At 46.3% G+C, this 17,017-nt stretch overlaps 1 protein-coding gene across 1 annotated transcript in view; it reads right to left on the bottom strand.

Moving 5' to 3' along the window:
- Positions 1-17,017, bottom strand: part of PIK3R4 (phosphoinositide-3-kinase regulatory subunit 4) — a 107,777-nt gene that overhangs the window by 47,395 nt on the left and 43,365 nt on the right. Inside the window, exons 8-9 of the mRNA XM_082258059.1 lie at positions 5,726-5,871; positions 2,851-3,054 (exon numbers count right to left, since the gene is read on the bottom strand). Of these exons, the coding sequence (XP_082114185.1) occupies positions 2,851-3,054; positions 5,726-5,871 (350 nt within the window). The remainder of the gene's footprint in view (positions 1-2,850; positions 3,055-5,725; positions 5,872-17,017) is intronic.

A 17,017-nucleotide genomic window follows, 5' to 3' on the forward strand; every position in this document is an offset into this window, starting at 1 on the left:
GGGACACAAGGAAGGCAACATAATGTCTTCAGTCAAATGGAAATTAGAGACTACTTTAGGAAAGAACGATGGACAGGGGCAAGAACCACCTTATCTTTGTGGACCACCAAGTAAGGGATGCAACAAAATAACGCCAACAAATCAGACACCCTGCAAGCAGAGGTGATAGCCACCAAAAAAGGCCACCTTCTGGGACAGCGGGGAATCTCCCGAATATATGTAAAGGGAGGCTTCTGGAGGACTGAAAGTTCAGATCCAAGGCGGTATAGGAGACCGCATCGGTGGAGTCAAATGTCGAACCCCTTGAAGAAAGGTACGCACCAGGGAGTGCATGGCCAGGGGCCGTAGAAAGAATACCACCAAGGTCCACACCTGGCCCTTGATAGTACTCAAGGCCAATTTCTGCTCAACCTACCGTTGAAGGAAGGTGAAAACCCGAGCCACTGAGAAAAAGGAGGATGAACACCAAGTGACTCATACCACGAAATGTACGCTTTTCACGCACGATGGTAGCTCTTCCTAGAGGTAGACTACCTAGCCTTCGGCAGCGTCAGAAACACTGACCTAGGCAAAACCTCTATCCCTCAGCACCTGACTTTCAACAGCCACGCCGTCAAAGCCAGCAAAGCAGGATGAAAGAATCCTCCCTTGGGACAACAGATCCTCCCCGAAAAGCAGTGTCCAAAGAACACCAGCGACCCATCACACCAGGTTGGTGGATCAAGACCAGAGAGGCCAGTTCAGGGCTAGAATTCCTTCGGCCTTGATCCTGTGTAAAAGCCACGGTAGAAGCTTGAGAGGAGGAAAAGTGTAGAACAGACGATACTGGCCCCACTGGGCCACCAGAGCCTATGTGGCATCCCCCAGAGGATCCTGTGACCTTGCCATAAACCTCAGTATATTTCTGTTGAGCCAGGACGCCAACAGTTCCACCAAAGACATATTTTATGAAGCACGTCTAGGTAAAGAGACCACTCCTTTTGGTCCAATGCCTGCCGACTAAGATAGTCCACCTGCCAGCTTTTTCACCCCTGGCATATGTATGGTGGAGAGGGCCAGAACAAAGCATTCTGCCCACCAAAGGATGTTGACTACTGCCAGTGCTGCCAATACACCCTTTGTTCCACCCTGGTAATTGACATAGGCCACCACCGTGGCTTTGCTCGACTGGAAACATATCAGCCTGTCTCGGTCCAGTGATCCAGGCACAGCTTGATCACCAGAACTTCCAAGACATTGATCAGTAATCTGGACTCTTCCAGCATCCAACAACCCTGAGCAGAGCTCAGTTCAAGGACACCTCCCCACCCAGACAGACTGGCATCTGTGGTGACCGTTGTCCAAGAAGAAAGGATTTGCCCTGTGGAAGAGCTGAGGAACGAATCCCCCAACCAGGGACCCCCTGGTTGCCCGGCGCAGCCAGATCTGAATATCCAAGGACTGCGGACACTTGTCCCATTTTACCAAGAACTCAGTTAGAAGGGACCACATATGGAACTGTGCAAACTAAACCACCTTGAAGGTAGATACCATCAGACCCAGCACCCGGATGCAAGTCTGGAGGTAGAACAACCTGCTGGACAGCAGTAGAGGAATCACAGCATGCAGCTTCTGGAGATTGTTCAAAGGAAGGAACACTCTGGTTAAAGCTGAATCCAGGAGTCAGACCCCAATAATCCAATTCTTTGGATGGATTTAGAGCAGACATCCAGTAATTCAGAGACCAACTGAACCCTTCAGGGTCAGTATAGTGATCCCTGTGCCGCCCATCAGGGTCGCAGAGGACTCCGTTCGTAAGAAGAGGTCGTCCAGAGAGCCCATTCTAGCAAACTCCCGCTGACCTAGCAATGCCAGAACCAGGGCCAACACACTGTAAAACCCCGAGGAGCAGAGGCGCGACCTTGATGCCGACAGGGGTAAAAGTCCCCGATGAAGGGGTGCCACCACCGTACGAATAGACTCCGTTCTGAACTTCTTTGTATCTGCACAAGCAGATCAGAGCCCTAAGGTCCCGAATTGGACGAACCCTCCATCTTTGGGACCAGGAACAGGCTTGAAATAAAAAACCCTGAACCATTCTGATGAAGCAACAGGTGATGCACCGCCCCAAAAAGAGCTTGCAAACGATCCGGGACACAAATTGGAAAGGGGAACATTTCTGGAGGGCAAGAACGAAATTGAAACTTATTAACCAAATTGAAACCATATGTCAGAGGAAACATGACATGCAAACACATCTTTAGCTGCCTTTAAGATATCCCCCTCTATGTCAAGCCAAAATAATGGCACAAAGACAACCAAACAACAGCCAACATATCTGCTATCAGTGAATGCTGAATTTCCAAGGAGAGACCCCCGGCAAAGGCCAATAAAAAAGAGAAAAGTTAAAGTAATATTAAAAGGCAAGTTTTTTTTTTTTTTTAAATAACAAACATTTCATACTTACCCCCTCTGTGCAATGGTTTTGAACAGAGAATCCCCGATCCTTCTGTTCTTGGGTCCCCCGCTGGCGCTCCTGGCCCCTTTCTTCCGCAAACCGCTTGCAATGGGGGCACCCTAGCAGGCTCGCTCCTGAACAGCTGCTTTGTGTGTTCATTCACACACAGAGCCTTAGCTTGGCCCTGCCCCCTCTCTCTCCTCAGAGGAGGGGAGTTCGTGGAGAGCCAAGGCTCTCATGCACAATGCTGGATTGTGATGCAGCTCAGGTAAGTACTGGGGGGGGGGGGGCTGCTGCACAAAGAAAGTTTTCTACCTTCATGAATAGAACCTTGAGCCTTTAGAATCACTTTAGGAGAAGTTAATCTGTAGAAAAACACAAACTACAAAAATTAGCATTAAACATAGTCATACCTGTGACAAAAGCTTCTTCAAGAGCTGAGCAATAGCTGGATCTTCAGGAGGAGGGCACTCGAGAAGAGTACCGTTCCTCTTTTTCTGACGCATGTGGAGATGTCTAAAGAGGCTTGCAATGTCTTTTGATCGCAGGGCATAGTCAAAAATTGAACGGCTTACAGGCTCTTTAAGTACACTCAGTAGAACAATTTCTTTGTCTATCTGTTAGGAATAAGGAGGGTGATTACAAAGGATATAAACAAGTTTTAAAAAATAAAAAGGAAAAGACTTAGGCTCCTTTCACACGGCCGCTCCGTGTGTCCGCAAATCATCCAATCCGTTTGCGGATGATTTGCGGACATAATGTAAGTGAATGGCACTGCGGGTGTCAGCGGAATACCACCCGCTGACACCCGATTTTCCTCCATTCAGTTCTGTTCCGTTTTTACAAATGGAACAGAACCCATTTTTCCTTTCCTTGTAAAACACGGAAAGGAAGGAAAATCGGATGTCAGCGGTGTTATCCGCTGACATCCGCAGTGCCATAGACATACATTATGTCCGCATATCATCCGCAAACGGATGGGATGATATGCGGGCACACGGAGCGGATGACAGAAATGTCATCCGCTCCGTGGAAGAAAAAAAGAAAAAGTCCCGCAGCGGACCTTTCACACGGAGCGGCCGTGTGAAAGGAGCCTTATGTTGGGTACATTTTTTTATTATACATTGTAGGGCAGTAGGTTTATACTTTCCTAAAGTGTACCTAATGCCAAAAACATTTTAGTAGAGAATGGTTTTAAACACCTGTGTCAGCTTGGGGAAAGGACCCTGTGCAGCCCCAAAACATTGATGATTTTACAAATAAATAATTGTTAATCTTCATTCTTCAACTGTGTGCTGGTGTCTCCCCTTGAGATGAAACCTCTGACAATTTTTTTTTTGTGCTCTACCATGTAAACAAGTCGTTACCGGCTTGAACAGGCATCTATTTAAACTGATCTTGGTTTGATCAGATGCTTTGGAGGCCAGAGGAGCTATATGGAGTCTAATAGACCCCATGCTATTCTTCAAGAGATATTCATTCCTTCTGAAAGCAATAAAAGAGCTAAAAAAATAAAAGATACAGTGTACAAAAAACAATTAAATAAAAATAATAAAAGAAAAAATTCAAAGCGCCCCTGTTCCCCTGTACAAATGTGAACGCGCATGAAGGTCCCGCATGCATAAGTAAACGGCGTTTGCACCACATATGTGAGATGTTGCCACAAATGTCAGAGCGAGAGATAATTTTAGCGCCAGACCCCCTATCTAACTCTAAATTGGTATCCTGTACATACATTAAAGCGTTCCTATGGAGATTTTTAGGTGCTGTAGTTTGAAGTTGTTCCAAGGGCAGATGCAATTTTTAAGTGCGAGATGCTTGGTATCTAGTTACTCAACATCATCTTTCATATTTTACCAAGCTTTCGGGTATTACATTGTGTTTTGTGTATTAAAATTCATTAAAGTGTGTTTGAAAAACCACTGCACAGATATCACGTTACATAAAAATATGCAACACCCACCACTTTATTCCCTAGGAGCTCTGCTTTACAAAAATATATAAAATGTTTGGGGGTTCGAAGTAGTTTTGGTGTGTTCCAGGATCTCCAGACTACTGACGTAACGGGAGTGAGACGCCAATGCAATACAACAAAGCCTAAATAAAAACCTAAACTACAAAATAGGTAGGTTATGCTCTCTGTATGCATTTCAGGCTCGGTTCACATTAGTGCAATGACAGACATCGCATGCAATTCGCACCGCACTGCTATGCAAATCACATGCGATGTCTGTGCAATGCGAATTCAGCCATACAGATTGTATGGCTGAATTTGTATGGCTGAATTTGCATCGCATTCGAACCAAAGTCATGCAGGACCCTTTTTTGGTCGGCACCAGAATCGGATCGCATGGGTGTGCTAGTATCATTTTTCTTTTAATGCCGATACCAATATTTTGGTCATGGGATATCGGCCGATATTTTCGGACATTTAAAAAAAATAATTTTGGCTGTTTTGAATGCTGTCATTTTTTTTAATTTGGCGCCGAGTACCCGGAAGTGATGTCATGACATCACTTCTGGGTTTTTTACATGGAGACCTGATCAGAGCCGAATGCGGCTTTGATCGGGTCTTCTCTTCGGCAGCCATGCAGGTAGGATGCCCGGGTCTCCCGGTGGGACGGGAGACACGCGGAAGGTGGCGGGAGGGGGGGGGCGTCCCCTCCCGCTCCTTGTAATGACAGCCGAGCGGCTTCTCAGCCGCATCGGTTGTCATTACAAGACAGCCCACTGTCGGCTATGGACGCCGGTACTGGGGTAATGCCTCTAGCTGCAGGCATCACTCCGGTACAGCACTTTCCTGAAATATCGGCAATATCGGTAACCTCAGGGGGTGATCCCGATATATCGGGCAAAGTGCATATCGGCCCCCGATATATCGGTGTTGCCGATAATCGGTCAATCCCTAGTGTGAACACCCATTTGATCCGATTCCTGTCTGAATTGACAGTTCACACTGCGATATGCGAACTGATCTGGGGGTTTAATTAACCTAGTATTGACACTCCCAGCGGTTTGCTTATGGCAATGTGAACTTCCTGCGAGTTGGGTGCAATACGGAAACCCGCAGTGGATTTGCAGGGTTCCCTCATCGCACCAATGTGAACTGAGTCTCAAGGTTTAATTTTTATATTTGACTGGAGTGCACTTTTTAGTAAGTGACAACACAATGCCTTGGTCTATCTGTAAACAGAAAAGATGTAAATGACTCAACAGAAAATAGGCAAACGACTGAAAGTAAAGAAAAAAGTACATACACAATGTGGTATTGTGCTGCAGGAGACATACCTGAATTATAGGCTGAGTAATGAAAGGATGAAGGTATGGCATCAATTTACAGTAAACATCAGCAATATTTAACTGCTGAGCTACTGTAGTAATAAACCCCACAGCTCCATATCGTATCCAGAGGTTTGGATGGCACAAAAAAGGAGCTGTAAAAAAGAAAGTTAAAATAAATATCCTAAGAGAACCACACAATGTTTATTTCAATACTTTTATGCAAATAGAAAACACCTAAATTGTGTCTGAGGGCATTTGTGTATAGTCTCTAAATAGAAGATCTCATTTCTAAAATCTTAGTTTTTGAAGGATTAGTTACATAGTTACATAGTAGGTGAGGTTGAATAAAGAAAATAGTCCATCCAGTTCAACCTGTGTAGGTGTGTGTGGCCGTAATCATCTCACATACCCCTGAATGTTCTGATCCTTGAGATGTACGTCTAAGAGTCTTTTGAAAGCCACCATACTTCCCGTAGAAACCACCTCTTGTGGTAGAGAATTCCACAATCTTGTAGCCCTAACAGTAAAGAACCCCCCATGTTGCCTGAGGTTAAAACGTTTCTCCTCTAATCGCATTGTATGCCCTCGAGTCCTCGTGCAATCCCTTCGACTGAATAGCTGTTTTTCTATGCCCAGATCACCATTGAGATATTTATAAATTGCTATCATGTCCCCTCTCAGGCGTCTCTTCTCCAGGGAGAATAAATCAAGCGATTGCAGACGCTCTTCATAATTAAGGTCCTCCAATCTCCTAATTAGTTAAGTTGCCCTTCTCTGGACTCTCTCCAGCTCCAACACATCCCTCCTGAGGACTGGCGACCAGAACTGGACAGAATACTCAAGATGTGGTCGGACCAGAGTTTTATAAAGTGGAGGGATTATAGTCTTATCTCTGGAATACATCCCTTTCTTTATGCATGGTAATATTCTGCTGGCTTTGGCAGCTGCCGCTTGACATTGCATGCTATTGCCTAGTCTATCATCTACCAAGACTCCCAGATCTTTCTCCATTTTTGATTCCCCCAAGGGATCCCCCCCTATAGTGTATTGTGCTTTTATGTTTTTAGTCCCCAAGTGCAAAACCTTAAACTTCTCCACATTAAACCTCATTTGCCATGTCGTTGCCCACTGTTATTTTGTCCAGGTCATTCTGTAGGATATCTGCTTCATGCTGTGCAGTTATTGCCCTGCCCAATTTTGTGTCATCTGCAAAAACTGATATCAAACTACTGATCCCATCCTCAATGCTGTTTATGAATAAATTGAACAAGGTAGGTCCCAGGACTGAGCCTTGGGGGACCCCGCTTACCACCTCAGACCAGTCTGAGTATGCGCTGTTTATTACCACCCTTTGGACACACCCTTTTAGCCAGTTCCATATCCAAGAGCAAACCCTGCGGTTGATACCTGCAGACCTTATTTTATAAATTAAGCGCTTAAAGAAATCCAGGTACACCACATCCACTGGTCTCCCCCTATCTAGCTCACAGCTCCCCTCCTCGTAGAATGTTAAGAGATTGGTTTGACAAGAACGCCCATTTGTAAACCCGTGCTGATTACTGCTGATGATGTTGTTGTCTTTAGCAAACTCTACGATATAGTCCCTTATCATCCCCTCCAGAAGTTTACATACTATCGATGTCAGACTGACAGGCCTATAATTTCCCGGGATATGCCTCTGCCCCTTTTTGAATATCGGTATCACGTTAGCTTTCCTCTAATCCCCTGGTACATTTGTCCTAATACATCTGTCATAATACTGTCAGCAAAAGATCAGGAACAGTGGTCTAGATATAATCTTACTGAGTTCTTTGAGTACTCTCGGATGTACGCATCACCAGGGCCTGGTGATTTGTTTGTGTTAATTTTATCCAGCCTTTTCCTGATTTCACCCTCTGTTAGCTATAGCGGCAAGACCTGTGTATTACTACTAATCATACAGTCGTGGTCAGTGTACCCCTCCTTTTCCTATGTAAAGACTGACGAGAAAAAAAAGAGTTCAGCATGATTGCTTTTTCAGTGTCCTCTGTAACCATCCTCCCATCATCGTTAATTATGTGTGGAATATGCTCTGCCCTAGCTTTTTTGCAGTTGATATATTTAAAGAATTTCTTTGGGTTCTTTTTACTATCCTACGCTATCTCTCAAAGTTGATTTTAGCCATTTTGATTTCGTATTTACTTTTCTTATTTGCCTCCTTGTATTGCTCGAAAGCCGATACTGTGCCCTCTGATTTATATTTCTTAAAGGCCATTTTTTTCCCCCTAATAAGATTTTTAACGTTACGGTTTAGACAGCCAGGTTTGGCTTTGTCTCTTCTAAATTTATTTCCCATAGGAATGCACTGCAAGATGCATTTGTTTAATATGTTCCTAAAGCATTCCCATTTTTCCTCCGTGGTCAGTGATCCCAGGGTTTGGTCCCAGTTTACCCTTTCCATCAATGAGCACAATTTTGGAAAGTTTGCCCTTCTGAAGTTTAGGGTTCTTATGTTCCCCACTTGCCTTGTTATATTGTTATTTACGCCAAATGCGATCATCCTGTTAATTGAATCTCACACTGGAATCTTTTATTTTAGAGTGAATCCATCCATCATTCCATCAGTTAGGAATGTTTGATCCCCCTGTAATGGTTGCAGCATTGCAGCAACCGAAAATGAAATGGCCAGTCAACACAAAAGTGATATTTTAGTTACAGGTAGATTCTAGTGGGCTAAGTCAACTGCTAGCATCCCTATCCCTAGGTCCATATCTGCACACTGTTTTTACTTTAAAGAGGCAGCCAGCCATACATGGATCGATTCTCGAGATTTGATCCACTTATAGGCAGGCGGGATGTACTGCATGCAGTAGATCCATCGATCAATTTCAGTACAACCCGTCTGTTGGTTTCTTGGCATGCGATTACTGCCTGCGGCTATAGCCGTTAGCAGTAATCATTCTGTTCTGCAAGCTGGGAACGCTCTCTGCGCCCCCCCCCCCTTTCCCCAGAACACAATAGCACTGCGGGAGGTATTCCCTTATCAACAATGATTGTGTTGATGGGGGAGTAAAAGGATTTTCCTTTCTGCAACCCGTGAGGAAAAGAAAATTTAATCATCTATGGCTTGCTTAAGCAATAATACCACATGCAATACTACTAGAATTCCAGACAAAACACTACTTTACAACTGAGTGTCAATAAAATACTCTTTACTCTTAGAAACTTTGACATCAAGCTCTCACTGGGATCAAAGTTCACAACTCACCAAGCGTTCAGTTTCAAAATCGAATAAATAAGGTACTCCTAGCTCAATAATCAGGAAAACAGCATTAGTCTGGCCATAGATGGTTCAAATCTTGGCCAGTTCAGCAGGAACTGTCCGAGATTCTAACGGTGTATGGGCAGGCTGAATGTACCCAAGTTGATCGATCAATAGACCAGCCCACCGTATTTTAATTGTAATTACAGCTAGCGGCTGCCATAGCCACTAGCAATAATCACTGTCTTCTCTCAGCGGGAACATCTTCTCCCAGTGGGGAAATCCCCCCCCCCCCATGGTTGCAGGAAAAAATTTGCACTGTCAGCTATGGTCAGGGACACTGTACTAATGATCCGATATTAGTGCAGCAATCTCCCCTGCTGAGCTGTTGAGTTCTGAAAGGGGGACACCCCCCTGTCAGAACACTTCGATTAGCATCCTCTGCCATTGTCCATGAACGGCAGGTGGCTTCTTTTGGAAAGACTGACATACATGTCGGCTGTTTTTTTTTTTTTAACTCTTTTTATTGACAAGATGCAAAAAAAAAAGAAGAAAAACATTTTGGTATAATAACCAATACGCTCAACAGGAGCATGAAGAATACAAAATTCAGTACATGAATACAGAACATGTCCACAATTGCATATATAAAGAGAGCCAGTCCTGATAGAGAATAGTAGTGACAAATTACTCAGTAGCCAAGTAGAGAGAGATTGGGTACAGAGTAATTCTATACAAAGCACACAGGTATAAACACATTTTAACCCATAGATAAAGTATATATTGTGAATACCTCATATAGTAGCAGTAGTGAGAGTAGACGAACACCAAGGTTCCCACAACTTATTATATTTGTTAGGGCAACCTCTGTGTCCAAAAATACGTTTTTCATAAGGAAGTATCTGGTTCACCATCTGAATCCATTGACGGGTAGATGTTGGAGCAGATTGATTCCATTTAATCGCAATTGCCTTACAGGCCGGAAAACAGTGTTTCCCTCAGCAATACTCTAGCATATTTTTACCATTGTTCTTCATCTAATATACCACGCAAACATATCTGTGGAGTACATGGCACTGGAATATAAATAATTAGAGATAATATGGCAGTTACTCTCTTCCAATAGCCTACTATACCAGGGCATAGCCATATGACATGTATAAAGTAAGCACTTTGATAGGTGCATCTAGTACACCCGGACGTTGGAATATGATGCATAGCATGCAGTCTTACTGGGGTTAAATATGACTGATGCAACATGTATAATATAATAAGTTTGTTATTAATACCCAGTGAGACAGTTAAATGAGAGGAGCACGCCTCCTCCCAATCTTCATCCCACAGCTTAGGTATGAGTGTTTGCCACTTCGTACCAATTGCCAAAGGAGTTTTGGCTGTTTTTTTGTGTTTTTAACCGGCTGATGTCTCCCGACATTCGGCCCGTGTGTACCCGGCTTAAGACAGCTAATCCAAAACACAGGATTAAATTATTTGATCTACTTCCACTACTGGCTGTTGCTGTTTACAGTAAAATGCTAAGCCACCATGAGAACTGAATGATTTCCTATCAGAACTGCTCTCCAATGAAATGGATTACTTGTACATTCAGAACGTGGTAATTGCCCAAAAGGGCAAAGAACTGGTAAAAGCACAAAACACAAAAGATATTTTTTTACCAAAAAATTGGAAACAAAAACTTGATGGGTGGGCATGCTAGACTAAACTAAACTAAAGGACAAGGGTTCTTCTTTAAAAAAAAAATGTCAATGAAGTTAATCGATGCTCACTGACATTTTATACACTTATGTAAACTATGTCAGCTGAAACATAATAAATTAAATAAATAGTGTTGCGCAAATAATATAAAACAAATGATAACTATCAAGCAGTGAACCAAATATGGAAAAAACTTCACAAAAATAAATAGATGACTAACCTAAATGGATCAGTAATAAATGAAGCAGTAAACCAAATTCCACAAAATAAATAATCAACATAGATGAATAAGTGATATATAGACATGCAATAAAAAACAAATAAATATGAAATATAAAAGTGCAAAATTATATATTGTGCAAAATGCAAAAGGTCCAATATAATAAAGTTCCCGTGAGTAGGGTTGAGCGGACACCTAGATGTCCGTGTTCGACGGGTTCGGCCGAACTTTAAAAAAAAGTCCGGGTCCGTGTCCCGGACTTTTACCGAACTTTTCCCGGACACCGAACCCCATTGAAGTCAATGGGGACCCGAACTTTAAGGCACTAAAATGGCTCTAAAACACCAAAGGAAAGGGCTAGAGTGCTGCAAATGGCAGCAAAACGTAATTAAGAGCATGGCAAGTGCTCTGCAAACAAATGTGGATAGGGAAATAACTTAAAACAACAAAAAAAAACAGAAAAATAAAACAATGTTCTTCTTCATCTCTGAAGGACGAGGCCCATATGGAGTAGGAGGGAGGTTGAGGTGGTGGTGGATGTGGCGGTGACATAGGCGTGCGCACAGGGTGTGCTGGGTGTGCCTGGGCACACCCTAATCACCTAGGGCACATAGCATTGCCAGTGAGGAGATGGGAAAGATCTCCCTGGGACCTGCTCTGCTCTATTTCTCCTTGCCTACAGGTACATGGCCCCGATACATTACTCTCCCTGCTGGCAAACACATGCATGTGTATTTCAACTTTGGGGTGCACACCTTAATGCAATAGGCTGCGCACACCTATGGGCGGTGTAGGTGGAAGCGGCGGTGGAGGAGGACCAGGGCCGGATTAACAGCATCATGGGCTTGGTGCTGAGGATTTTGAAGGGCCTTAAGGGCCGTGCCTTGCCATGCACCCAGAGGAGGAAGGGTGCAGCCATGCATGCCTAATTCAACATGGGATGCTGTCTCTGAAGCCCATAAACACATCCATGCATCGCCAACTGTCCCTCCTTGTCCGGCCTTCACGCTGTGTGGGGAGGTTCTGAGGGTGCTGCCTGGGGAAGCGAGCATAGAAGCCAGACTTCTGTGTTTACAAGTGACAGAAGAGCGGTAACAGTGAATATGGCCAACCCGGGGCCTATATAAAAGGTAGGGGCCTGGAGCTGCAGCTCCAATAGCCCCTACATTAATCTGGCCCTGAGGAGGAGGACGAGGTAGCCAACACTGCTTCTTTTCACAAATTTTAAATGAGGGTACACCCCAAAAGAGTGAGAAAGAGCAAAAATGGAACAATGGGTGGGTAAGGTCGGTATCCATTGCTATTCTGCATAAGGTACGGAAAAGTCCCGTGGGATCCATGCCTGGTTCATTTTAATGAACGTGAGCTTGTCCACATTGTCTCTGGACAGGCGGCTGCGCTTGTCTGTTATAACGCCCCCAGCCGTGCTAAATACCCGTTCAGATAATACACTGGCTGCAGGGCACGCCAGCACCTCCAAGGCGTAAAGGGCAAGCTCAGGCCATGTGCCCAATTTGGAGACCCAGAAGTTGAAGGGGGCAGACCCGTCATTCACTACATGTAGGCGTGTGCACACATACTGCTCCACCATGTTGGTAAAATGCTGCCTCCTGCTAAGACGTTCCATCTGAGCTGCTGGTGCTGCTGTTTGTTGTGGCGTGCTGACAAAGCTTTTCCACATTTCGGCCATGCTAACCCTGCCTTCTGAGGTGCTGGCGGTGCCCTGGTTGCGTTGGCGACCTCCTCCTCCTCCTCCTCTGCCTTGTGCTTCCACTGTGGCCCCGCTGTCAGATGGGAATGCCAGCAGCATGGCGTCTACCAGCGTGCGCTTGTACTCGCGCATCTTGCGATCGCGCTCCAGTGAGTGAATTAAGGACGGTACGTTGTCCTTGTAACGGGGATCCAGCAGCGTGGCCACCCAGTAATCAGCACAAGTTAGAATGTGGGCAACTCGGCGGTCGTTGTGGAGACACTGCAGCATGTAATCGCTCATGTGTGCCAGGCTGCCCAGAGGCAACGAAAGGCTGTCCTCTGTGGGAGGTGTATGGTCCGTGTCCTCTGTATCCCCCCAGCCACGCACCAGTGATGGCCATGAGCTGGCCTGGGTGCCACCCTGCTGTGAACATGGTTCCATCTCCTCCTCCAGCTCCTCCTCCTCCTCATCCTCCTCATCCTCCAGAACTGTGCCCCTGCTGGACAATTGCGTCCCTGGCGTTTGCGTGTGCAGGAACCCACCCTCGGAGCCCCTTGCGAATGACTGCCCTGAAAGCCTTGGAAATGTTACCTCTTCATCCTCCTCCTCCTCCTCATCCTGTGCCACATCCTCTTCCATCATCGCCCGAATTGTTTTTTCAAGGAGGCATAGAAGTGGGATAGTTAAGCTGAGAACGGCGTCATTGCCACTGGCCATGTTGGTGGAGTACTCAAAACAGCGCAACAAGGCACACAGGTCTCGCATGGAGGCCCAGTTATTGGTGGTGAAGTGGTGCTGTTCCGCAGAGCGACTCACGCGTGCGTGCTGCAGCTGAAACTCCACTATGGCCTGCTGCTGCTCGCACAGTCTTTCCAGCATGTGCAAGGTGGAGTTCCACCTTGTGGGCACGTCACATATGAGGCGGTGAGCGGGAAGGCCGAAGTTACGCTGCAGCGCTGCCAGGCGAGCAGCAGCAGGGTGAGAACGCCGAAAGTGCGCACAAACGGCCCGCACTTTCTGCAGCAGCTCTGACATATCGGGGTAGTTTTTAAGGAACCTCTGCACCACCAAATTCAGCACATGCGCCAGGCAAGGGATGTGCGTCAAACCGGCTAGGCCCAGAGCTGCTATGAGATTTCGCCCGTTATCGCACACCACCAGGCCGGGCTTGAGGCTCGCTGGCAGCAACCACTCATTTGTCTGCTGTTCCATGCTCCTCCACAACTCCTGCGCGGTGTGTGGTTTGTCCCCCAAACAGGCAAGTTGTAAAACTGCCTGCTGTCGTTTACCCCTGGCCGTGCTGAAGTTGGTGGTGAAGGTGTTACGCTGTCCGGATGAGGAGGCGGTAGAGGATGAGGAAGCGGAGTAGGAGGAGTTAGGAACAGGAGGCAAACTGAAGCGCCCTGCAATCCTCGGTGGTGGAAGGACATGCGCCAAATTGCTATCCGCCTCAGGCCCATCCGCCACTGCATTTACCCAGTGTGCCGTTAGGGAGATATAACGCCCCTGACCGTGCTTACTGGTCCACGTATCCGTAGTTAGGTGGACCTTGGCACAGATGGCGTTGCGCAGTGCACACCTGATTTTTTCCCCCACTTGGTTGTGCAGGGAAGGGATGGCTTGCCTGGAAAAGTAGTGGCGGCTGGGCACGACGTACTGTGGGACAGCCACCGACATAAGGTTTTTAAAACTGTGCGTCTCCACCAGACGGAATGACAGCATTTCAAAGGCCAATAATTTTGAAATGCTGGCATTCAGGGCCAGGGATCGCGGGTGGGTAGGGGGGTACTTCCTCTTCCTCTCAAGTGTTTGGGAGATGGAAAGCTGAACGCTTCCACGGGACATTGTGGAGATGGTTGTTGGTGACCCAGGTGGTGGTGTTGCTGACAGATCGTCTGTTTGCGGGGTGGCAGGTGCCGGTATCACTACAGATGTGGCTGGAGCGGCCGAGACTGCAGCAGAAGAGGAAGCAGGATGAGCCAGAGACGTTTCTTGGTTTTGAAGGTGTGTACTCCACTGCAGCTCGTGCTTTGCACTTAGATGCCTGATCATGCAGGTTGTGCTCAGGTTGAGAAGGTTCATGCCTCGCTTCAAGCTCTGATTGCACAGGGTGCAAACCACTCGTGTCCTGTCATCAGCACATTTTCTAAAGAACTTCCACGCTAGAGAACTCCTTTGAGCTGACTTTGGTGCGCTCGTTCCCTTGCTGCGTTGGGCAGTAGCGGGCGTAGTGTCTAGGGCACGGCCGCTCCGCTTCTGCACCCTGCTCCCTCTTCTGCTGTGCTGGTGGCTCTGTGCGACCACCGCCTCTTCCTCCAAACTACTCAGTTCACCTGCATGACGTTCATTCCATGTGGGGTCGAGGACCTCATCGTCCTCCACATCATCTTCCACCCAGTCTTCACCCCTGCCCTCCTTGTCGGTCTCCACAATGCTGAACGCCGCAGCAGTTGGCACCTGCGTTTCGTCATCATCGGAGACGTGCTGCGATGATCCTTGCATGTACTCATCTTGAGAAATAAGTGGTTGGGCATCGCTGCACTCAATCTCTTCCACTTCTGGGGCAGGGCTAGGTGGATGGCCCTGGGAAACCCTGCTGACAGAGTCCTCAAAAAGAATAAGAGACTGCTGTATGGCTTGGGGCTCAGACTGCTGGCCTGATTTGCAAGGGGGTGAGGTGAAAGACGGTTGGACATTGGCTGCAGGTGCCAACTCTGACCTTTCTGCAGTAGACTGGGTGGGAGACAATGTGAAGGAACTGGAGGCACTGTCAGCAGCAAACCAATCTACTATCGCCTCAACTTGTTCTGGCCTCATCACTTCTAGGGGCGTTTGATGCCCTACCAAATACTGATGCAGGTTCTGTCGCCTACTCACACTTGAGGAAGGTGTTTCACTTGTGCGTGTAGCTGGCACAGATCGACCATGTCCTCTCCTTGCAACAGGAGCTCTACCAGCAGCACCACGACCCAGGCCACGGCCCTTATTTGACGGTCTCCTCATATTTCTGTAATTTAAGATCTTGCCCTAGAAAGGTTTTTATTGAATAGCGGAATAGAAAATATGATCCAAAAAAAGTGTATGTATATCACACGTACACAACCACACTAGGCCCCAATTACTATTGTTTGTACCCCTAAAAGGCTAGATGAGGAGTAGGGGGAGTATGGAACAGGCAGCACCCTCAAACCTTCAGAAGTATGAGATGAACCCCAACAACTTGGAAAGGTGGATCTCTCTCACACGTACCGACACAGACTATCCCGCAATTCAATTGATCCTCAAAGGTTTTTATTGAATAGCGGAATAGGAAATATGATCAAAAAAAGTGTATGTATCTCGCACGTACACAACCACACTAGGCCCCAATTACTATTGTTTGTACCCCTAAAAGGCTAGATGAGGAGTAGGGGGGGTATGGAACAGGCAGCACCCTCAAACCTTCAGAAGTATGAGATGAACCCCAACAACTTGGAAAGGTGGATCTCTCTCACACGTACCGACACAGACTATCCCGCAATTCAATTGATCCTCAAAGGTTTTTATTGAATAGCGGAATAGGAAATATGATCAAAAAAAGTGTATGTATCTCGCACGTACACAACCACACTAGGCCCCAATTACTATTGTTTGTACCCCTAAAAGGCTAGATGAGGAGTAGGGGGGGTATGGAACAGGCAGCACCCTCAAACCTTCAGAAGTATGAGATGAACCCCAACAACTTGGAAAGGTGGATCTCTCTCACACGTACCGACACAGACTATCCCGCAATTCAATTGATCCTCAAAGGTTTTTATTGAATAGCGGTATAGGAAATATGATCAAAAAAAGTGTATGTATCTCGCACGTACACAACCACACTAGGCCCCAATTACTATTGTTTGTACCCCTAAAAGGCTAGATGAGGAGTAGGGGGGGTATGGAACAGGCAGCACCCTCAAACCTTCAGAAGTATGAGATGAACCCCAACAACTTGGAAAGGTGGATCTCTCTCACACGTACCGACACAGACTATCCCGCAATTCAATTGATCCTCAAAGGTTTTTATTGAATAGCGGAATAGGAAATATGATCAAAAAAAGTGTATGTATCTCGCACGTACACAACCACACTAGGCCCCAATTACTATTGTTTGTACCCCTAAAAGGCTAGATGAGGAGTAGGGGGGGTATGGAACAGGCAGCACCCTCAAACCTTCAGAAGTATGAGATGAACCCCAACAACTTGGAAAGGTGGATCTCTCTCACACGTACCGACACAGACTATCCCGCAATTCAATTGATCCTCAAAGGTTTTTATTGAATAGCGGAATAGGAAATATGATCAAAAAAAGTGTATGTATCTCGCACGTACACAACCACACTAGGCCCCAATTACTATTGTTTGTACCCCTAAAAGGCTAGATGAGGAGTAGGGGGGGTATGGAAC

Source organism: Pelophylax lessonae (genome assembly GCF_965119305.1).
Source record: "Pelophylax lessonae genome assembly, chromosome: 5".
Lineage (NCBI taxonomy): Eukaryota > Metazoa > Chordata > Amphibia > Anura > Ranidae > Pelophylax > Pelophylax lessonae.